This window comes from Erinaceus europaeus, chromosome 21 (assembly GCF_950295315.1).
Source record: "Erinaceus europaeus chromosome 21, mEriEur2.1, whole genome shotgun sequence".
NCBI classification, from domain to species: Eukaryota; Metazoa; Chordata; class Mammalia; order Eulipotyphla; family Erinaceidae; genus Erinaceus; species Erinaceus europaeus.
The window spans coordinates 14753652-14777440 of record NC_080182.1 but is presented as its reverse complement, the minus strand read 5'-3'; the positions used below and the strand labels follow the sequence as shown (position 1 = coordinate 14777440).

At 40.5% G+C, this 23789-nt stretch overlaps 1 protein-coding gene across 5 annotated transcripts in view; it reads right to left on the bottom strand.

Moving 5' to 3' along the window:
• Positions 1 to 23789, bottom strand: part of RARB (retinoic acid receptor beta) — a 463751-nt gene that overhangs the window by 171454 nt on the left and 268508 nt on the right. Inside the window, exon 1 of one of the 5 annotated variants that reach the window (XM_007517128.3) lies at positions 18774 to 19485. The exons of 2 other annotated variants lie outside the window; for them this stretch is intronic. In XM_007517128.3, coding sequence (XP_007517190.1) covers positions 18774 to 18930 — 157 coding nt within the window. In that variant the 5' untranslated portion in view covers positions 18931 to 19485. Of the gene's footprint in view, positions 1 to 18773; positions 19486 to 23789 lie in introns of those variants that run through there. 2 more of the 5 variants (XM_007517142.3, XM_060180446.1) reach the window with 2 other exon arrangements.

Sequence of the window (23789 nt, the reverse complement as noted above, 5' to 3'; positions counted from 1 at the left end):
ACCGAGAGGCATCTGACCAGGAGAAGCCGCAGCCAAAGAGAGCCCAGAGTTCTGGCTGCTGTCCTTTTAAGTCTATTCAGCCTACCCACAATGCTTTGCACACCAGCACAGTCTGGATTCACCTACAGTTCACCATGCGCCTGCGCAGACCACTGCACACCCTGTCAGCCTTCTGTCACCAAAGCTGACGTCACCTCTGTGTCAGGGCATAGAGCATCACCACACCTATCTAGCAATGATGACATCAATAACAACAATAATAACTACAACACCAACAAAAAACAAGGGCAACAAAAGGGAAAATAAATAAATAAATATTATTTTTTTTTAATTTTAAGAGATAGAAGATTAAAAAATTTAAGAGAGAGAGAGAAGCCAAGAAATCAGAAATTATACATTGTTTTTCATTCCAATCAGAGCAATAAATCAGGAAAGTCCCCCTGAAGCAAACACAGGGATTAGAATGAATACACACACACACACACACACACACACACACACTCCTGTATCATCCTTGTTGAGAGAGCTGTACCCAGCAGGCAGCATGGCAGTGGCTAAGACTAAGGTCGAAAAGGCCATTGGCAGTGGCCCAAGGTGTGCAAAGAGTAGATGTCAAGAGCAACAACTCGAGCCAAAAGTGCCAGCACCGCTGCCAGCTTCCATACTCTGTTGGTGGTAGTGGCAAGGAGGTAGAAGGGAAAGCTCTGGGTCCTCAGCCTGCTGCTAAGTGAAATACACAACCTTAACCCAAGTTTATTCAGGGCAAGAATGAGTTCAACACTGCTGGGAAATTGTGCCAATGCAGTCACATCTGCCATGTTGTCCCCTCAGGCTACTGCTAGTTCCCGAGAGAGTTGGGACATTCATTGGCAGTGGCCCAAGGTGTGCAAAGAGTAGATGTCAAGAGCAACAACTCGAGCCAAAAGTGCCAGCACCGCTGCCAGCTTCTATACTCTGTTGGTGGTAGTGGCAAGGAGGTAGAAGGGAAAGCTCTGGGTCCTCAGCCTGCTGCTAAGTGAAATACACAACCTTAACCCAAGTTTATTCAGGGCAAGAATGAGTTCAACACTGCTGGGAAATTGTGCCAATGCAGTCACATCTGCCATGTTGTCCCCTCAGGCTACTGCTAGTTCCCGAGAGAGTTGGGACATTCTTGGAGTGCCTGTTCCGCCATATTGTGCCCTCAGGACATTGTCTATATCCCCGAGATATCTGGAGTGCTATGGTTACTCCTCCCCCTTCCCATTCTCTGAAAGCTACTCCTATAAAAACTCTTCGTTTTCCGCACCTCGCTCTCTTGCCAGCGCTTCACTCCGGTGTTCAGACGCAGGAAAGGTTACTGCGTGAGGTGGCCATTTTCACTACCTCCACGTGGCCCAACCTGCTTCTCTAGCACCCAACTCTGAGGTGCCAGCGCAAATAAAGATTTGTGTTTCCTCTTCGCTCTGGACCCTCTCTCTCTCTTCTCTGTGGCCCGCACACTACAACATCTGGCTCTACAACACAACACTTTTTTGTGATGAAGACGGATAGGGAACACTCCAAATGAGGGAGCTAAATTACTTTGTCCAGAAGGACCAGAGCATGTGGGAAGAATGATCAGAAGCAGAAAGACAGTGAACAGCCTTAGCATACCTTCCAGTTGACTAGTAGGATGGGTTTCTTAGAGTCGGAGTTGAGAATAGATGTGTTGGTCACATGGGAGAAAAATGGCTGGACTAGAACTAGCCCCCTGATTCCGTAAACAAGAAACGAAGCAGTCACTTCCATTTTAAGATGTCCTAATAATTTCTCAGTTTGACATGGTCAGCACAATTTTCTATGAAGGGTCAAATAGTGAAAATCTAAGGCTTTGGGGACCATGCGGTCTTTGTGGTTGCCACTTAATTCAGCCACTGGGGGTGAAAAGCAGCTGGAGAGAAGGAACAAATGAAAGGGTGTGACACGATCCAATAAAACATCACTGCCAAAAATGGGCCACAGACCAGATTTGACTCTGACTCCTGACCTCCACTTTAAGATAAAGGAAATTAAAACTCTTCCTTCTTACGGGGACTACACATGTGACTATAAAATCCTTGCTTTCCTTTGCCCACAGGGTGTGACAGCCAGATGTCACAAGATGTGGGAGCCATCTAAGGATACCGGCACTGTGGTGTATGGAGCACGTGTGTCCACTATGAATGCGGATAGTCCGCACATCCCCTTCACAACTGACCTCATGTATACAGTTTTATTAGTTAGGGAGGTCAATATGCCGATCATAAATACATTTTAAAATTCCTTCTTACATATTCTGTCTGTTGGGATTATTTATCAAGCCTTGTTCTCTGGCCGAGAGCCAGGCAGAATATGGGAGTTTTAATACCTTGAATCCATTACATGGATTTTTTTAGAGCTCCAAAAGATAAAATAAAATGTACTCTCACGGTCATATATGCAATAAACCTGATGTGCCACTTAATATATCATATCCCATTTTATATTTTAGTTGTGATGGTTTCCAGCGTTCAGTGTGCAAAATGGCACAACTTCAAGCATCCTGATGTTCCAGGTTTTGGTTGTGATTTAGATAACTCATAAGTAAAACACCTCACTGTGAACTTTAACTGATGATTAGTATTAACTCCGTGGATATTGGGAAGAAGTATTGAAATCACTGTCCATTGGCATATGCTGGCATATACTTATGGCAAGGAGAACTAATCATGTTTACTTTTAGACCATAGTATCTTAATGGGCTCTCAGGAAAGTCAGGACGCATTTCTGTGTCGTCAAACAGAAAAATACATCATGATCTTTCCAACAACCCAATATTTCGAGAAGAGGTGTGTTTTCATGCTTTTATGTAGTTGGTATGGTTGTTGGTCTTCAAAGATTACTTGCTCAGTACACCATCCTTCCAAGGATCCACCCACTGTGTAGGCTCTCTTCTTGAATCTACGCTGCTATTATGATTTTTAAAAAGATTTTATTTATTTATTAATGAGAAAGATAGGAGGAGAGAAAGAATCAGACATCACTCTGGTACATGTGCTGCCGGGAACTGAACTTAGGACCTCATGCTTGAGAGTCCCATGCTTTATCCACTGTGCCACCTCCTGGACCACTGCTGCTAATATGATTACCTTTTGATCAACAATTACAAGAGAGTTTATATGCTATGTGTGAGGTTAAAATTTTATTTTTGTCAAAAATACAACTGCATCAGAGTTTCTTTGCTTGTGAACCTGGGGTCATGTGCATGACAAATCCAGTGCACTACCCAGGTGAGCTGTGTGGAGCTCTCTGATATTAAACTGCAAGCTTTGATGTAGTCACTTTGAACCCTTTTGCTGGAGAGGTATAAAGAGTCTCACAGTGCCCTGCTGTAAGGAAGTCCATGCCACAGGAGGAGGTCATATGGAGTGCAAGATGCTTAGGTGGATCCCAACTATTCCATCCATTCTTAGCTGAGAAACGAGACATGTGAATGGAGAAGCAAGCTTGTACATTCTTCCCTGCCTAGCCCTTCAAGGAGTTCAGCACCAGTACCACCTAACTATAGCCATATGAAAGAGGCCAAGTGGGAATAGAACCCTGAAAGTTTAACACTGCTTTGCATCCCAAACCATTATGTTTGGAGTTGGTTTGTTACACAGCAATATATATCATCCCTGAAGATTGTTTACTGTGGTGCCATCCATAGCAGGGAACCTGTGGAAAGGGCCCATCTCATCTCGTCTAGGACCTTGTAGATCAGAATTTGACACCATATATTCTCTTTCCATCCATGCTCTACCCACATTCCCGCAAGTTACAGGAGCAGTGAAATCATTTATCTAAAAATTTATTAAGGGATTTTGGGTAAAAACAAGTGAAATAACTGTTTAGTTCGGCTCTAAATTCTAAGACTGTAATGGTCAGAATATCATAGAACAAGGCTCTTTAAAAAAGATTGAATGCAATGCAGTGAGTCTTTTCTCTCTTCAAATTGTGTATATGACTCACTTGCAAACACCTGAGCCCACAAGTGCACAGCACCTGTACACACTATGTTATTTTGAGATGCAGATGTCTGCTTACGGGGTTGTCATATTTTTATTTGCTCCTCTAGGGTACAGATTAAAATTTCCTCTCCATACTGGACAATGTAATTCAAAATAATAGCAAAAATAAATAAATAAATAAACCTGCAGGTAATGGGCCATAAGACTCACTCAATACCCACTGATGGAGGGGTTCAGCTCACTTGTTCTCTGGTACCTTTTGTGAAACATCTGTTTCATATGAGCCACTTAAAAGTGCCTACACATCTGTAAATAATAAGCTTGTGTGTGCACATAATTTAATGAATTAGGACATAAAAAGGAATTGAACAGCAGGGGCACAGCAACTAGAGCTGCTGCCCATTTTGTTAAAAAATGTATTGTTTTCAGCTTTCACTTGAAAGCCCTCTTTTTAGTTTGTGGGGCTTCCTCCTCCTCCAAAAACAAACAAACAAATAAATAGGAGTTTGCTTTGAACAGTTGATGACCTCCTTCGCATCAGGCTGCATTGGGAAATTCTAGAGGCTTTCTCCTACTCATGAGACCAGAAGTAGGTACTCAACTTCTCGGCCTGACAACTCTCATCTGGAAAATGGAGTCATAATAGTGACTCCTTCTTCAGGAAGCAGCAAGCTATAAAAGGAATCAATTCATTTTGCACACTTGGCAGACAGCGTGTACTTAATAAATGTTCATTGTAATGATGGCGAGAGTCTTCTTTTAATAAAAATCAATCCTGACTTGAGACCATTGGTGGTAGAGAGAAGGGGAGCAAACCTTGGTTCCAAAGTTGCCCTTTGACTGCTGGTTTTGTCTTAACATCATTTCTAGGGATGTGCCATAAAGGGAGGTGGGGGAAGAAGAAGTAGCAAAATCTATTAACAGGAAGAGCCATCAGAAAACCAACTGAGTGCCAAAAGCCCATGGAAAAATATGGCTCTAGTCCTGTTTTCAGGCCAATTGTCTAAGTAATGCATTTATAACAGCCTGCCACAACAGCCGACTTGTACCCCTCAGTTGCTTGTGCCCTGAAACCTACCTAAGGTTTTACTAGCAAGCTAGTAAAAGCAAAGACCACTTGAGATGTTCTGAATGTCAACTTTTGCTGTTACTGACCTGTATTCAGCAAATATGCTTAGTACCTACTGTGTGCTAGGCAAAGGGTTATGCATGTATAAGATGGGGCAGGAGGAGACATCTGTGGGTGAAAGAGCAAGGCATTTTCTAGCACACACATGGAGGCTTCAAGAGTTATGGCCAGTCTCTCTTTGCCTTCCTGATATTCAAGATACTTAATCAAACGAGTTTGGAATCTTGGAAGACACTTGTGTCTGTACGAAAGCCAATTAACAGGATTAGAAAATGTGGGCTACCATGGTAGAGGGTTGCTACAAGAAATCTAACTGAAATTTAGCCCCTGGGAGTCTGTGAAAATCTTAGTGTAGCTCCACAAAATAATTATTTGCTAGACCCCAGGAAGAATAGTTCCACCCAGAAGGAAAACAAGCTAAACAATGACTGAAATCACCACACTAGAGTATTCTGTTTACATTCTCCAACAGTCTATTTACCATCCACATAGAGAGATAATTAGAGCCTCTTAATAGCAATAGAAATAAGAATGGAAGCTAAAGGAAAAGGGAAATCAAGAGAATGAGCAAATATTGAAAAAAGAAACCATCAAGAGCTCAAGTAGAGGGAGCTAAGCTACCCTGTTCAATAGAGTCGCCCCCAGCCATGTGTGGCCACGAAAGACTGAATTCACTTCAATGAAAAAGTCGGCCTGCAAATATTATTAAACCGATTGCAAATGCTCAGGTGCCATAGGTGACTAGTAACTACTCTTTTGGATCAAACAGAATTAAAGACCACCCCCCACCCTGTATAAAGTTCAAGCAGAGAGTGCTGACATCTAGTCTAGCAAAATCTGCTCAACTATAGCTAAGTATTCAAGCTTCCACTCAAGCAAGTACAAAACACTGGGCTAACACAGAAAAAAAGAAGCATAGAGAAAAACACAATAGCTAATCTCAAAGATCTCCCCCAGCTAGTAAGGAAGCCCAACCAATAAAGCAAAACAAAGGCAGAAATACACACAAAACAAGAAATGGGGAGAAATGCAAAAAACAAAACTGGTGACATCATTGCTAGGTATTGTGGTAAATGTCAGGGATCCCCTGACAACCTTTCAACTCTTGTGCATTTAATTATTCTAATAAAGTATCATGAGAGACTCTGCAGTGTAGTGGGTTATCTATCAGGTACTTTAAATGTACTCTCTTGTTTAGGTCTGGCAAGGTAAGCATATTAGATTCTTTTTTTTATTATTAATTTTTCCCCTTTTGTTGCCCTTGTTTATCCTCCTTGTCGTTGCTAGTTGCTATTGCTGTCATTATTGGACAGGACAGAGAGAAATCAAGAGGAGGGGAAGACAGAGAGGGGGAGAGAAAGGCAGACACCTGCCTATCTGCTTCACCACCTGTGAAGCAAACTCCCTGCAGGTGAGGAGACCAAAGCTCTAAGTGGGATCCTGATGCTGGTCGGTGTGCTTTCTGCCACGTGTGCTTAACCTGCTGTGGCACCGCCTGGTTCCCAGATTCATTTTATAGATAAAAAACTGACAGTGCTTGAAGAAGGCCTAAATGGGAGTTTTTTGTTGTTGTTGTTTGGTTTTTTTTTTTTTTTTTTTTTTTTGCCTCTAAGTTTATTGCTGGGCCTCAGTGCCTGTATTAAGAATCCACTGCTCTGAAGGCTTTCCCCCCCTTTTGTTACCCTTGTTGTTTGTAGTTGTTATTATTGTTGTTGTTATTGCTGTCATTGTTGTTGGATAGGACAGAGAGAAATTGAGAGAGGAGGGGAAGACAGAGAGGAGGAGAGAAAGAGCTAGACACCTGCAGACCTGTTTCAGTGCTTGTGAAGCAGCTTCCCTGCAGGGGGGAGCAGGGGCTGGAACCAGGCGGGATCCTTCCAGGGGTCCTTGTGCTTTGCGCACCATGTGCACTTAACCTGCTGCACTACCCCAGCCTCCCGAAGGCCTAATTCTATGGTGCACTGTGCACAGCAAAATGAAGACAACATCCTACAGACTTACAGATTTAGATTTAATATAATCTAGGACCCATTATATCACCTCTATCTAGTATGACACTTCACTTCACTTTGTCTATATTTTCTCAAACTATAGAATTCCACATTTTCATTCAAAGAAAAAAAATATATATCCAAACAAAATATAGTGCACTGTATTGCAATTAAAATATATTTGATGGCTGGAGACCACTCTCACCTGATAAGAGTGTGAGGCACCACATAGGAGGGTCAAAGGAGGTCTCGAAACTTTACATCAGGCTCAACCTGACGCTGTTGACTGACTACGGAAGAAGGGCAAACGCTAGAAGAAGAAGAAGGAGGGTCATGAATGGCGCCAGGGAAAGCTCCATGAATGATGAGGCATTGCTGTCCTACCTCCCCCTCTTACTCTGTATTTGAAATTTAAAGGTGTGTGTGTGGGGAGGGGTTGAGAGGCTACCAAGAACATGGAATTGCTCATCTGAAGGTCCCAGTCCACACACAATAAGACAGCAAAAGAAAGCATATGGGAAGGCACTGAAATAGAGATTCTATACAAGAGTTGAATACCAGACAATATTATTAGCAAATTTCATCAGGTAATCATAATGTGGCTTCTTAGGTTTGGAACCACTAAACAATATGTAGATACTCAATATAAGTATCAAATACTAAAACACCCATTTAACTTTATAATTGCTTAAAAAGTTTTTTTTTTTTTTCAGGATTGGGGATATAACATAATATAGTTAATGCAACTGAGTCTCAGAGGTCCCAGGTTCAACCTCCAGCACCACCATAAGCCAGAACTAAGTAGTTTTCTTTCTTTATTTTGCAAAAAAAAAAAAAGAAAGAAAGAAAAAGGAAGATACACCTGTGCTGCTTATCTAAGAGGTTCCACTTGTAGGAACCATAAGACCCCTATCTAGATGAGGTTTGTAAATAAACCAGAATAGCTTGAAAGGCCATTTCTCATCTCTCAGCTTCCTGTGAATCCTCGGAAAATACAAGAGTAATTATGACTCCCATCTGATTCAAGTGAGCTGTAAGTGGCAAGCCCAATGCAGACTTCAACCACAAACAGAACGGAGAACAAAACACAAGAGAGCAAAATAGACTCACAATGTCCTCCCAAAGTTAAATGTCTATAGTAGAGAAATAATGCAATAATGCAGAAAGCCTGGTGGTGGCACACCCAGTTAAGTGCACAAAGGACCTACGAGCAAGCAGTGCTAGGATCCAGGTTTGAGCCCCTGGCTCCCTACCTGCAGGGGGTGGGATGCTTCACAAGCTGTGAAGCAGGTCTTCAGGTATCTATATTTCTGTCTCTCCCCCCTCAATATCTCTGTGCTATCCAATAAATGGAAAAAAATGGCTACCAGGAGTAGTGGATTTGTAATGCCTGCACCGAGCCACAGTGATAACCCTGGACACAAAAGGAAGGGAGGGAGAAAGGGGGAGAGAGGGGAAGGGAGGGAGAGGGAGGGGGAGAGAGAGAGAGAGAGAGAGAACAAGTGTGCAGTCAGATGAAAATATGTGCCTTATATTTCATAATCTCTATTTCTGACATTTCTGCCAGATCCAAATCCTCCATGATTCTTTCTTGGTATTATGAGGCTATAAAATTGTAGTTGATTTTTTTGTTGTTGTTGTTCACACTGATGCTTGTGCCCTGGGTAAATTACTACACATGCAGATCAGAGAAAACATCTTCCTTGAACTTCAAGCCGACACTACAGCTGCCTTTCTCTGTGACTTCCATCATGTTGTGCCCCCTCTCTGAACCTCAATTGCCTCTTCTATAAAAGGGAGAGAATCTGTCTTTCCTCACAGGATAGTCTGTGCAGATTAACTGCTAACAATGTATGCTCAGTCATTTAAGTAGAATTTTATTTAATATTTAACCTGTCAAAAAAAAAACTAACCCTTACATTTATACTTCTTCAGCCTAGCCTTTATTTTCAGAAGACACTCTTTTCTTTCTCCTTATAGCTTATATGTAATGATTATTAGGGTGCACTAGTAGGTTATTATTAGGTTGTATATTTAATATCATGCCCCCTACGGAGAAGTAGATGTATTGAATCTGAGTTGGCCCTTTGCTTAACCAACAGAATAAGGTGCAAGTCACTCGATGAACCCAGTCTGCAGAAATGGGGTTTTTTGCCTCCTCCTTAATGGAAACTCCCCTCTCAATACCACCACCATGCTGCGAGAAGCATGACCACCTGCTGAAGTTTCATTCCACAGCCCCAGCTGAGCTCTTCAACAGCCAGCATCCACTGCCAGTCATGGGACAGAACATTCTTGGACTTCAGCCCAATTTAGTCCTGGATGATACACTGCCTCAGCTGGCATCACGTGGAGCAAAAGATCTGCCCAGCTGAGCACACGCCATCTACACAATAATGAAATAATAAATTGTCAGGTTTGTGGGGTGCTTGGATACACAGAAATAAATCAGAGAAACCAGCATAAGGAAATAAGTGAAGTTTACGAATCTAATTTAATCAGACTCAACCCCCAAAGAACATTATTTAACTAATACCCCAGAATATGCAAGGCTGGGGAGACAGCATAATGATTATGCAGAAGACTTTAAGGATTGAACCCGAGGTTCTAGATTCAATCCCCAACACCACCATAAGCCAGAGCTGAGCAGTATTCTAATCCTTCTCTCTGTACCTCGCTTATTAAAATATACAAAGTATTTTTAAGAAAATCCAAAAGAGAATCTTCAGAAGAGCCAGTTTGAAAGGTAAGTAATTATTTCACTGCTCAAGATAAGTTTAAAACTTTAAGGTGCATACTACCTTTAAAGTTTTCCTCTAAGACTCCATAAGAAAAGCTTCATACCTGCTCCTTTGTGACTTAAGAGTATAACTCAGTTCATGAACGCACTTTGGGGCATATTTTCTGTTCTTTCCACACTCAAACTCAGGCTCAAAGTCCCAAGGAGACTCTGCTTGTGCTTGTGCTGGAAGGGAGTTGTGTTACAGTGGCTCATGTACACAAGTTTCTCTCCAGAGAGAGCACTGTGAGGAGAGGGAGAGAGAGAGAGAGAGAGAGAGAGAGAGAGAGAGAGAGAGAGAGAGAGAGGAGAGAGAGAGAGAGCACTGGGGCAGTATTTGATTCATCTTGATGTTCCACCGCAGAAGAAATCAAGGAGCCTGGATGTGGCAGGCACCCAAGAGCTATTTGTTGTCTGAAACACTGCAAGAGCTAATTCATCAGCCAGTGGTAAAAATATACCATGCCCCTGACAGCATCTTTGGGTGAACCCTAAGGTGATAGAGTTGGAGTTGACACCTCGCATTGTAAAAGTCAGTCATTTGCACTAAATCTAGGCATTTGATACATGGATGTGACTAAGTCAGAAGGTACTGCCCAAACTGTGAAAAAGGAAAGGACCATCACCTAGGTGATTAACCATGGACAGTGGGGTTGCTACACCAAGGAAAAGAGAGGCCAACTGCAAAAATACTGTTCATTATTAGCAAAGGCACATAAGCTACAGGTGTCAGGCTGAAATCAGAGCAGAAGTGACTTAGCAGTGACTCAGTGACTAGGTGACTTTAGTTTGTGTTCAGGATCTAGAATCCTAATTTACATAATCTCTAGTGCTTCTGCCAATTCCACAATGTAGCCATTATTATCCCCATTTCATAACTGTAGAAATGGACCCGAGGTCCATTCCGAGGGCAAGAAAATCAGCAAACCCTCTTCTAGAGAGCTCTGGATGTACACGTGGTAAGAACACCCCTGGAAGAGTACTTCCAGTTTCTGCCCAGTGGACGTCAAACTAGGGTATCTGGAGTAGTAGAAAGATTCATTAACACTCTCCAACTTCTTTCACAAATCCAAACCTGTCCATCCTTTCTCTCGCTCCTTTTGTTTCCTCTGATAAGCAGGACCCCAGTGAATAATTCAAGCTCTCAATAAATAATCTCTAAGCACATTCATTTGATTGACTGTTATTTGATACAGCAGTTAGTTTCAATGGGGCAGTTAATATTGATCACATAAAGTACTCCAGACAAACATGAAACAGTTCCAGAACTCCATGGATTATTACCCTTTATCTGCTAGTCATCTAGGTTCCTTGTAATGGTCACGGAATTTAAAATCAATAATAACAATTAGTGTTCTGTACACCAAAACGGATGAATCATGTGAAATGGGTTTTCATATAAAATCAAAGGTAAAGCAGGCCAATAGTAAAGGTAGAAACTCGCAGAATTTCCAGCACACACTTGGCAGGGCACTCCCAGACACATCGTCAAAAACAGGTAGCAAGCAAGAAAGGTATTCTAGTGAAATTACCACTAAAATGCTTGTGAAACCCAGTCTCAATCCAAAAAAACAAAAAGGGATGAACATGAGTGCTAACCAGTGTAGTAAAATTAATGGGACCTGCAATTGACTTCCTCTGAGATGTACTTCTGGGTACCGTTTCTTTTCTAGCCTCTTCCTCATAGGCATTAATTGTAATTTTTTTGGTAATAAAATGGTAACAATGGTATTTGAGCACCACAATATCACTCTTGTAATGTCTAGATAATTAAAATGCAAAACAACAGAGAAATGTTTCATCATTAAACTGTAACCAGCGCACTATGTGAAATCACCCATTCCAAAGACTTGTTTTTCATCAATTATTTGTTATTTATCTGATGTAAATATAAGGACTAATTAAAATGTATGTCTTTTTATACAGCTTCTTGTCATTAAAGCCAATGAAAGCATTCAGAAGACCATAATGAAATAATTATGTTTGCCTTTAAGAATTCTCTCCAACAACACATGGCAGTACTGAGCTAAATTAAAACATCAGGAACTGAATTTCGCTTGCCTCCATTTCCATTTTAACTAATTATACCCCCAAGCTTTCCAAATAGACCAGATCCTAAAAAAAAATCTTTTGAAGCTGAAATGGCATTCAGATCATCAGCCTTTTAATAACTATGGACTTTGATGACAAGACAAAGGTACTACAGCCCTAAAAGCTTCAGGATTTTTGAGACGAGGGATTTATTATGTGCAGTTTTCATTTTGCTCTGGAAATTACAGAAAAATCCAAATAGATGTGATATAAATGGTCTAGTCCCAGTTAACTGAAGTGCTCACTTATCTCATCTCATCAGCATCAATTTTACCACCTCATTTTGAAAACAGTTACTTCATTTTCACAGTTGGGCAAAGTTTTAATCTGTGGCAAATAGTTATTGATGGATAGAAAACCAACAAAAATTAGATATTTCATGAATTCTGAATCAAACTGGAAGAATAACTCCTTATTCAATACTAAAATTAAAATAAATTTAAAAAAGGAAAGGGAAGCTCTCTTTAAAAAAGAAACAGATGAAGGAGAACCCATGGTTTGGGGGAGAAAAAGAAGAAGAAGAGGAAGAGGAAGGAGAAGAAGGACTCCTTCCTTTCTTTTAATATTTATTTACTTATTCCCTTTTGTTGCCCTTGTTTTTTTTAATCATTGTAGTTATTGTTGTTGTTGTTATTGATGTCATCGTTATTGGATAGGACAGAGAGAAATGGAGAGAGGAGGGGAAGACAGAGAGGGGGAGAGAAAGACAGACACCTACAGACTTGCTTCAGTACTTGTGAAGCAACTCCCCTGCAGGTGGGGAGCCAGGGATTCGAACTGGGATCCTTCCTCCAGTCCTTGCGCTTTACGCCAGGTGCGCTTAACCCACTGCACTACCACCCGACTCCTGGATTCCTTTCTTTCTAATTGCAGGTTTCCAAACCTCAAATCAGAGATACTTGTGAAGACTAAAAACAAACAAACAAAAATCCCAAATCAAAACAAGCCAGAGACGAATAGAAACGAAAGAGAGAAAGTGAGAAGATCTGCCACGGAAGGGTTGGTGGCGTATGCAAGGGTTCTCACAATGTTGTCTGTCACAGGATGCGAATGGGGGTGGGATCTTGGTGCCTAGAAAAGTAAACAGGAGTAGCAGGGATTAACTCACACAATGTGAATACCCTCCCATTTTGCTCTATATGGGAAGTTGGCTTGATTTGTGTGGGATTATATTTGCTGACTTGTTGGGTAGACTGTTTTAGAAGATATCAGAGGAAGACTGTTGACAGCTGGGAAACAAATGTTTATTATATGACAATGTAAAGACTATCACTAAAACCTCAGAAACCGCCTTTATTAAAATCAATCTCTTTCTCCAAGTTACTTTTTGTTCTGTTTAGAGCAATCTCACACTAGGAATGAAGAAGGTTGCCACCCAATCTAGGCCCTGTTAAAATGAGCTTTCTTTTCCATCCCTGAGTTGATTCAGTTCATCAAGCGGTTGGAGGAGGCCTGGAGACTGCTGGAATCCATGTGTCCTAACTGGAGGAAATGTTCTCACCCACCCCCCCACCCCCCCAGGCTAGAGTTGCCTTGCTGAGATCAGTTCCTGTTATCCTCTCCTTATCACACATAAGGACCAAGTCTTATCTTACTGAATGCACACCCCCCAATTCCCAGCTCCCCACCCTGCAAGGCCAGAGAAAAGCAAGTCAGCATTTCCACTACCTGTTTGAATTCCCATCTAGGGAGTTCTGAAAGCTCAGGATAAATAATGAAATACCTGTAGATTTACCCTCTGTTGCTTGCTAAATAGAAAGAACTATTGTAACTTTTATTTTTTAGTTACTGACAGGGAGTTGGGGGGAGTGGAATGGGATAGGAATTATGCTTCTTGATGCAGTAAAGAAGCTTGGGAGGAAAAGCAGAGAATTCAGGGCAACATATTGACTGATGAGGTTGTGTTACTAGATTTTACAGATGGGCAGGTTATCTTATCTCCTGTTTAACAAGAGGTACCTAGGCCAAGTCACTTACAGACAGGATATTGATAAATCTGAAACATGGTTTTACTCTGCTCTCCTCACATCATCACCCCCAATCCCAACTTGTAAAGAAGAGACTCTTCAAGAACTGACAGATTTATTTCACAGTAAGTCACAGTAATATTTCTAACCTCTCCACTGCTACTACCACTACTGCTACCGCTACTACTACTAACACACATACGAACAATTCAGAGACGCAGTCATAATACTGAAATTCATTTTACAAGGGATGACTTCTATTTCCAAATCTATAGTTTGCCACAAGAGGAATTCAAATTCATGTTTGAAAAAAGGACCTAGAAACACAAAGTGATCTTCAGTCATAACGGAAAAATTAAGCTGTGAGCAGTCTAGTGATATTGACCATAGAAACCAAACAAAGCCTTTCTGTGCCACTCCTGGGTTCAAGGGGCAACCTAGGAGATGTCGTAATATTGAAATATCTGGCATATTTCAATGATTTATATGAGAACTGTGACAGTGTATTTGAAAGTGGGTTATTCTAGAAAATCAGAGATGTCTGATTGTCCTAACTACCCTATAATTTGAAAGGCAAGATCCTACATTAATATCTTTTGGAAAGGTTTCTGGCCAAGATTTTTCTGATTAACCTTCATCAAAAACTCCCATTTCCGAAATAATCTATTTAATTGATAGTTAACTGAATTTATATTACAACATTTAAAGTATAAAAATGTCACTTAAGGATAAATTTATTGGCACTTACATCTAACTCAAACTCTATAGAAGATTCTTTTTATGATTTTCTAAAAAATGATCACTGCATCTACTGTTTAATGAGTCTTATAAGACTGAAAATAATTTTATATCTGGCATCTTGATTTTGTCTGCCTTCCAGACAGTTTTCTAATTTAAAAAGAATTGTTTTTAAAGATAATTTTTGTGAGTAAAATTTATAATTGTCATCATTTATCATGTTTTTTCTCTTCTGAGATTACTGATGTTTGTAAAAAGTATAAAGGAGAATATGGTAAGACTTTTAGTCCTTTTTGGCAATCTCAATGGCTTGATGTATATTCAAGGTCAGCTCTAACCATATAATATCCAAAACAACTTTATTATTTTTTTCTTTTATACTTTAAAGCAAAGTCATGGAAATATAGTTAGGGAGTCAGGAGTCCAGAAATGGATGACAAGAACACCTCTGGTTCTGGTCAGCTAGCCTATCTGAAATTGCCATGCTGGTCATTAATCAATTACGGAGAAAAAGAAAATGCTTGTTCCCATGCAGTCAGTGTCTTCACAGCTCCACTGACAAACCCAATTCTAACCAGTTTCCACATTAAATAATAGCTTCAGCTTAAGCAGACAGCTATCTCTCCTACTGTTTTAATTTTTAGGAATCTATCCATTTCCAGAAAGAGAACTTTATAAAATGCATTTTGTCCTTCTAAACTGTACACTAATACTTCCTATCCAAAGTACCAAGATATGTGGATCTTAACAATATTTTAGTCTTTTTTTTCCTACAGGAAGGAAAACTTTGTGAATCTTCTACTTATTCTAAATAACCGTGCCCTGTATATCGAGATTTAAGCAAAAGTCCCTTTTCTTCTCTACTTTCTGATGGTATTAGCTACTGAGTCATGTGGCCTAGAAGCAGAAAATTATGTCCTACTTTAGAAAAACAATTGAGCCTTTTCACTGAAATATTTATTCAAAATCCTATTCAATTCATACAGTGGCTGTCAGTCTTTATTTAGTCTCTCTTTCAGAGGGTATCTTTGATTTTGCCACTTTGACCCTAATTTATATCTCACTAGGAGAAGATTTAGATACTGTTTAATACTTAAAATTCATGTCCCAGGGATTTAAGAAAGGGGGCTTTTATCCATTCCTAAGTCACACATTGTTTCTGTTTGTTTTTAAAACCGATTATTTTTCCTAATTAATGGGGAAAATACTATTTCAAAAAGAAATCATTTTTCCTTTTGCTGCGATGAGTTGAGAAAAGGGAAAGGGGCCAAGAAGTTGTCACACTCATAATTTCAATGAAAGCAAACTATATTTAGTCCACAAATATAAGGATTTATCCAATGCCCACTGAGCAATCAATGCTGAAGACATCTGGAACAACCTAAAACCAAGATAATCCAAGAGGCATCTGAATAGAAACTTAGTGATTCGGATACCTTCCTGAGCCTTCTTAAATCGCATTATTTATACCACATTTCCCAGTAGCCTACTAATCCTGATGACAAATTCCTATAACAAGCAATTTACAGACCCTACTCCAACCTGCAGCTGTTTGGCATATCACTTTTCTATCTTAAAAAAAATTTTTTTTTAAAGAATATGCTCACAGCTTTCAAAGAAAGTCTCTGGTGTGTTTTATTTTCAAAGGCATTACTCTCAAGTACTGCACAAACACACGCCATTAAAAAAAAAAATGTAAGTAGGATCTACGAGCAAAAAATAGTTTTGGTTGGAATTCAGTACTATTTTTTCTCTCCTTGCCCACTGTTTCCTCTGTGTTAAGAGCACAAACAGATCTGTTTCTCCTCAAAACAGTCATTAAGCAAAATGGAAAAGTTTTTTTTTTCTCTTATGTTCTTACATATACATACAAACGTAGTAGTCCTAATATGTTTTCATTTCAAAAAGCCCTAATTGGCTCTGCTACTTTAAACCAGACACACTGTATGGCAGACATTTGTCAAAATTTGTATTTATGCTTTAAAAAAAAAAAGCTTAATTGTTAAAGTGGCTAAACTGACCAGTCAAAAAGTGTCTTCTAGAGATAAAGCAACTCTGGAGAGGTATAAGCCACATTTGCATTCTATCCATGTAACCTGAAGTTGGAGTATGAGACCCAAACCCTTGTGAAATTGACCACAATATAAGTACTAATTGCCCAGCTTACAAAAAGAAGACACTGGAATTTCTGAAATCCCTTTGTCAAATGCCTTTATTTACTTTTTCTAATGCAAGTTTCTCTGATTAGCTGAACTAAGCTGTTATCAACACTTCTAGCTTATCGGCTAGCCCTAGGCAAATGACACATTCACCACTAGCTCTCCCTAGATAAGGAAAATCCCTTGTTTAACTTGTACAAAGACAAACAAAGCTCCCCCCCACACACACACAACTTAATAGGGATGTTTGGAGGGTTAATTACAAAAGGGAAAAATGTCTACTTGAAAAAGCTTTATTAGGTCTAATAACTTTCTGCCAGTATCCCCAGCATTTTCATTCTCATACAAAATGTGTTTCATTAGAACAATCTCTCACTAGAAAAAGTTTTAGAGTTCCCTGGGATTCTAGGTGCAATTGTTCATACTGTTTTAATTGCTACAGAGAGAACAGGTCCAAAAAAAAAAAAAAAAAAAACCAACCTGTTAGAAGTTGTAAAATTATTTTGTAACAGTTTTTCTGAGATCTCCAAAAGAAAACCAAGCAACAGGAAAGAAAAAAGCATTTTGTGGGGAACAGCTAAAGATTAAGATGCCTTCTGAAAACGATATTCTTTTTACTCCAGTCATGGGTCTACAAAATATTAAGTCAGACAACCAAATTGTTGGCATCAAATGGCTATTGATTTTTCAGCTACAAACCTGTTGATTTCCTGGCCCAAGAAGCAAGACTTTATTTTTTTTAAGGAAAAGTTTTAGAGAGGATAATTTAAATCTTGTCATTGTGTTACTCTTTCTCTCTCTCTAGCCAAGCCAGCACATTATTAGGAAAACTTAATTTCTCCCAGTTAAACTTTGACCTCTTTGAAAACAAAGATTTAAAATGTCATTTTCAGGCTAATGCTCCAACGAATTGTCAAATAAAGTACTAAAAACATTTTGATAGATAGCCGAGCCATTTATCTAAATCACTGTCAGGTTGGTGATGCATCCTGCAGTCTCCCACTATAACCACTCGAAGGTGGGATTTTCTGGGACTTCTGGTCATTTCTCAAGCCTGCAGCCAGGCTACTGTTGACCAGATATATGCCTGGGCACTGTGTCAGCATCAGATAACCAAACAGACCATTTTTAAAAATGTATGTGGGGCTACCCCACTTAGATTTCCTTTTCTTTAACCAATGTCCAGGTTCCTGGCTGAATTGCAAGATATGGAAATAATGGATGGCTCAGCCCAAGGGGTGTTCACTGCCAGTAGTTTTCTAGCAAAACAGCAACTTCTTAGAGCAACAAAGTGACTCGGAAAGGTGGCAGCAGGGTCAATGCTAAGAAATATTGCCTTTCCTTAGCAAGGAAAACATGGGAGGGAGAAGCTTTAACTGGTGGTTTATGAACTTCAGGAGCAGCAGCCACCTTAATTAGACTAAATTCCTTGCAAAGATGTTCTTTTAAAATTATTTTGAACTGTGCAAACACACGGGGGTGGGGTGGGTATATATACATCTTGCAGCTAATCCAAAAGAACAGCAAAGTTAAATTCCTCTCTGTATACAGCTCACTGAAAAACGGCACAATGTGTCAAACTGCCTTACTTGAAGAATGTTTCAAAGTCCTGTGGTCACCCTCCACTTTTCTACCTTCCCTCCCTGCATATCTTTTAAACTGTTTTTTTTTTTTTTAAGAGATTTTTAAGGTTGGTTAGGAGAAAAGAAGAGCTGAGGGAGAGGTTGTTTGGGAAGAAAACATTTAATAGGAAATTTTCAGCCACGGGAATCAATATGCAAGCCAGCATATCACACCCTTCCAGCATTAAACCATTAAATCCTTTGTCTTGCTACCATTGAATGCAGTTTGTTTCCAATGTCTTTATTGCATGCAAGAGAAACATTTTTTTTTCTTGGTAGAATAATGGAAAAAAAAATAATAAACCTACATTGAGCAGTGTGCCGATGCTGCCATTCGGTTTGGGTCAATCCACTGAAGCATGCTTTGAGAGCTTTCTCCTGGAGCATGCAGGAAGACGGACTCGCAGTGTAGAAATCCAGGATTTGCCCAGGACTCACTGACAGAACATCCATACAGTCAAACATGATCTCCCCTGCACCGAATGTCTGCAAAAGTGCTTATCCTCTAGGTGTGGAGGCAAATGGCATAGAAAAGTCCACCCAACTCCATCAAACTCTGCCCCTTTTTTGGCACGTAGGCTGTTGGTCTTTTTCCCAGCCCCGAATCATGAATTATGACAGACAAGCCAGCTAAAAGCCTGTAATTGATCCAAATGATCATTTACCATTTTCCAGGCTTGCTCGGCCAATCCAGCCAGGGCGGGGGGTTCCCAGAAAGATCCCAAGTTCTCCTTCCAAGCAAATGCTTGCAAAAAGCCTTCCGAATGCAGTCCGGATCCTACCCCAGCGGTGCCCAGACAAACCCTGCCCGGCTAGCTCGCGTCCTCGGCATCCCAGTCCTCAAACAGCTCGCATGGGGGAATTCTGGTCCCCCCTTTGGCAAAGAATAGACCCTCCTGCCTCTGAACAGCTCACTTCCTACTACTTCTGTCACACAGAATGAAAGATTGAATTGCCTAATATATGCGAGTGAACTTTCGGTGAACCCTTCCCGGGCTGCTAACCTTCAAATGACCCAACGAGTCTGACATCACCAACTCCCAGGATTCTCACCGAGCTTAAAAACTCCCAGCAGCCCTGCAAAAGCAGACAGAGAGGCAGGCAGGGAGCGAGCGCTCGCCGCCTCCTTCTTTGCCATTTCTCACCTTAAAAACAATGCAAGAAGTGCTTTTAAAACGAACAGGGGAGGAGCCAGGACGGCTGCTCCAGGCCCACGTTGAGCGCCAACTTTTCGCTCTCTTTACGCCTTTTTATCTGCAGTCGCTTCTCTGGGAAGCGCGCATCCCCCCCCCGCCCCCCCAACTGCCTCCTCTGCCTCCTGCCCCCCACCCAGCCCACCCTTTTAAATTCCTCTGTGAGCCTCTCTGTCTGTGAAATTCCTTGTAACTTATGTGTTTTTCCACTCCTGAAAAAGCCTATGCAAGCCTTAAACCGAAGAACAGAGAGCAACTACCCCCCCCCCCCTTGGGGAAACCATGGGTGGAGAAAACTTTCCATTTGATAGTCTTTTTCTCTTTAGACCTCTTGCAAGTCCTGGCTGAAGGGCTTGCGCTGACTGTGGAGTGAAAGAAAATCCAACTTTTTGGATTCATTTACGATCAACTTTAAACAACTCGAGTCCACCTGAAACCAATACAGCTTCGCCAAGAATTAGTTGCTCACTCTCCTTCCTCCCCTTCCCCCACACATGCACACAGATAAACAGATTTCAGATCCCATCTGAGAAAAGCCTAAAATCGCTGTCAGAAGCATGGGTGTGGGAGTAAAACCGAACTAGGTTCTAATTCCAGTTCTACCATTTACTCAGCTTTGTGACTCAGTACAAATATTGAACATTGCCCAGCCTCAGTTTTCTCATCTGGGAAACGGGCTAAAATTCGATCTGCCTCGGTGAGTTGCTGGGAGGTCTTCAGAGAAATGATACTTTTACAATACTATGTGTTTATCTTGGAACAAGTAGTAATTAATATTTCTCTCTCCTTTTTTTTTTTTCCTCAACTAGGAAAACAAGAGTTCAGAAGGTCAAGACCTGCCTGAGGTCCCACAGTCCGAAACTTTGCTGAAACCCAGCTGCTTGCAATCCCAGTTCAAATGTGAAAATTACTCTGCTGTTCCCACAGTCTTGTACCCCAATACCATGTGGTGACCTCTCTGGTAACATAAAATATACACTGCTAGCATCACTGACATTTATTTTTGAAACTGGGTTAATTGTGAGGGTTTTTATATTTCCCAAGGCCATTTTTATTTTTGAGCCAATTACTAGCCCCTGCCCAATCTGACTACTTATTGGAAGATAGTAATTTTAACAGGAAAAAAACCCCATTATTTTCTTATACTTTCCATACTGACTAATCCTACAGAAAGGACAGATTTGTTGATCAACCTTAAATAAAAATACTTAAAATACTAAGGGCAGATGCAATATTTATTTACAAATAACACAGGCAAAGAGAAAGAGCTTTAAAAGGGAGAGCTCTTGGGGACAGGTGGTGGTACACCAGGTAGAAAGGATCCAGGGTGAAATAGTGCTGCAGTCTCTCTCCCCACTTCTTTCTGTCTTTCACAGGTAAAGAGAGAGAAAGAGAAATGAAAAGAAAGGAGGTGGGGAGAATGACCACCAGGAGCAATAGAGTTGTCATGTGGTCACCAAGTTCCAGAAATAATCCTAGGGGGCAAAAACAAAATAAAATGAAATAAAATAACCACTCGCAACTTTTTTTTTTTTTCCTTCAGGGTTATCCACTGTTCCTGGTGGCCATTTTTTCCATTTTATTGGATATGACAGAAGGAGACTGAGAGGGCAGGAGGAGTTACAGAGAGAGAGAGAAGGATAGAAACCTGGAGACCTGCTTCACTGGTCCTCCCTGCAGATGGGGAGCCAGGGGCTGGAACCCAGATCCCAGAGAATGCCCTTGCACTCAATAATATGTGTACTTAACTGCCTCCCCCCTCGCACTACAACCATTTATACATAGCCGCTTCTCTTCCTCCTCCTCCTTTTTCTTCTAGTTTATTAGATAAGACAGAGATAAATTGAAAGGGGACAGAAAGAGAGAAAGACACCGTACAGACCTGCTTCACTTCTTGTGAAGCATCGTGCCTGCAGGTGGGGAAGAGGGGCTGCAACCTGAACTGGGGTCCTTGTACATGGTAATACATGCAGTCGACCGCGTGTGCCACCAGCCATCCCTCCTCCCCATAACTTCTTAACGGGTGCACCATATATCAAAGAAAGCAAACTCTGGGGAGGAATTAAAATATCTCAATTCCACTATCTCTCATATTTCTGGTTCTCTCACAAAACAAAGTGGGTAACACATGGACATGAGGGTCAATTGCCTGGTTACTTTTAGGGAAGAGAGCTTCTGTGCCTTAGTTCTTTTTTTTTTTTTTTTTTTTTTTTTCCACAGATGGTACTGGAATATGCATTGGTATCAAGATCTTTTAAAAGCCTGTCTGGGACACTCCACTCCATGCTGAACTACTTACTACTCTGTCTGTCTACTGGAATTGTTAAGTGGCACTTGCGCTGTAACAGAAAATATATTGCACAGACAATGTCAAAGATCCTTTTATGAAGGTACATTAAGACAGTTTTCAACCCGGCAAGCTCAGTTCTTGCTACTGACAAGTCCAAGGTGATAAATAGGTGTGGTTTTAGGGATCCGGCGGTAGCACAGCAGGTTAAGCGCGAGGTGCGGTTTTGCTAAAATATGTATGTGTGATTTTCTCTTTTTTAATATGAATATCATTTTGTAATACTGGTTTATTACAAGAAATGAATGGTTTTCCTTTAAAGACAAGGAAAACACACTTTTAGTAAGATGCACCGAGGAATTTACAAAACACTTAACACATTGTCATTAAGATAGTTGTAAAGATACTCAGAGCACCACATAATGTGCTAGCTTCTACTTGGTCCACTACACTTATAGCTTCTATTGCTTATTTAAGGATTTTAGAGTTTCTTGGAAAGGAGGTTCATTTTATAACAGATAATAGAGGTGGGCAAAAATCCATTCCAGGATTCCAGGAGAAAGTAAGTAGCCACTATATTTAAAGCATAGTAGGAGGAATTAAGAGATGAGAAACAGCCACTGCTGACAGATGTGTGTTTACAGGTGTGATACCCAAGGGGTGTGGTGTCTGTAGCCTTTCCTCACTTCGCATCATTGCCAAAGGATAGGGTGTGCACAGGTGATAGGGAAGTAAGGATCAGATGCTATCCCTAAATTTGTGTCTTCTCTCTCTTTTCTCAAACTAGATTGTCAGCCTCATTTTAGAATAAAGATACTACTTCCATATTTTCTTCTTCTCCTTCTCCTTCTCCTTCTCCTTCTCCTTCTTCTTCTTCTCCTCTTCCTCTTCCTCCTCCTCCTCCTCCCTCTCATTCTTCTTCTTCTCCTTTTCCTTCTTTCTCCTTCTCCTTCTTCTCCTTCTTCTTTGCCTCTAGGATTATCACTGGGGCTTAGTGCTTGCACTAGGAATCCACTGCTCCTGGCAGTCATCCCCTCCCCCATTGCTGTTGGCTAGGACAGAGCGAAATTGAGACAGGAGGAGAAGACAGAGAGGGGCAGGAAACATAGACACCTGAAGAACCGTTTCACTGTTTGTGAAGTGACCTTTTTGCAGGTGGGGAGCCAGGGGCTCGAACTGGGATCCTTGCTCCAGTCCTTGTGCTTCACACTATGTTCCCTTAACCTGATGTGCTATTGCCCTCCATATTTCTTCTCTTCATACCATGTCAATACATAAAAACAATTACAATCTAAAGTGGGGGTGTGTGTGTAGGGGAAGAGTGCTTAGGAGATAATGGTGTTTCTATTTTTTACACACAAAAATTCTAAATTATTATCATTCTTCTTGGGGAGATGTGAAATTGTATCTTTGTGACAACAGTAAGGTTGCAAAGCAACATTTCCTCAATAAAGTGATTTTCAAAATTAAATAAATTTATAATCATCTGGAGGCTTTCTTAACTGTAGAAAAATAAACTTGGCCTTGAAAGGAATGATCAGTATTTAAATCCTCATGAATAAAATATTAGAGGTTTCTTATAATGCAGCAGTATTGACTAGTCAATTCATTATTTCTCATCATGAATTAATTATGCTGATAGCAATTATTAGAGCTATTATTTCATCCATGTACTCATTTATAAAGCATCTTCACAATTCAGAAAAGTGTTTCTTGCTGTATCTAGACCAGCAAATTTAGTTCTTAGACTTTTGAGTCTTCCTCCAAATCCTTTATCTTAAATACAATTAAAATATATATGTGTGTATATATATTTTTACATCCAAATAAATCACAATTCCTTA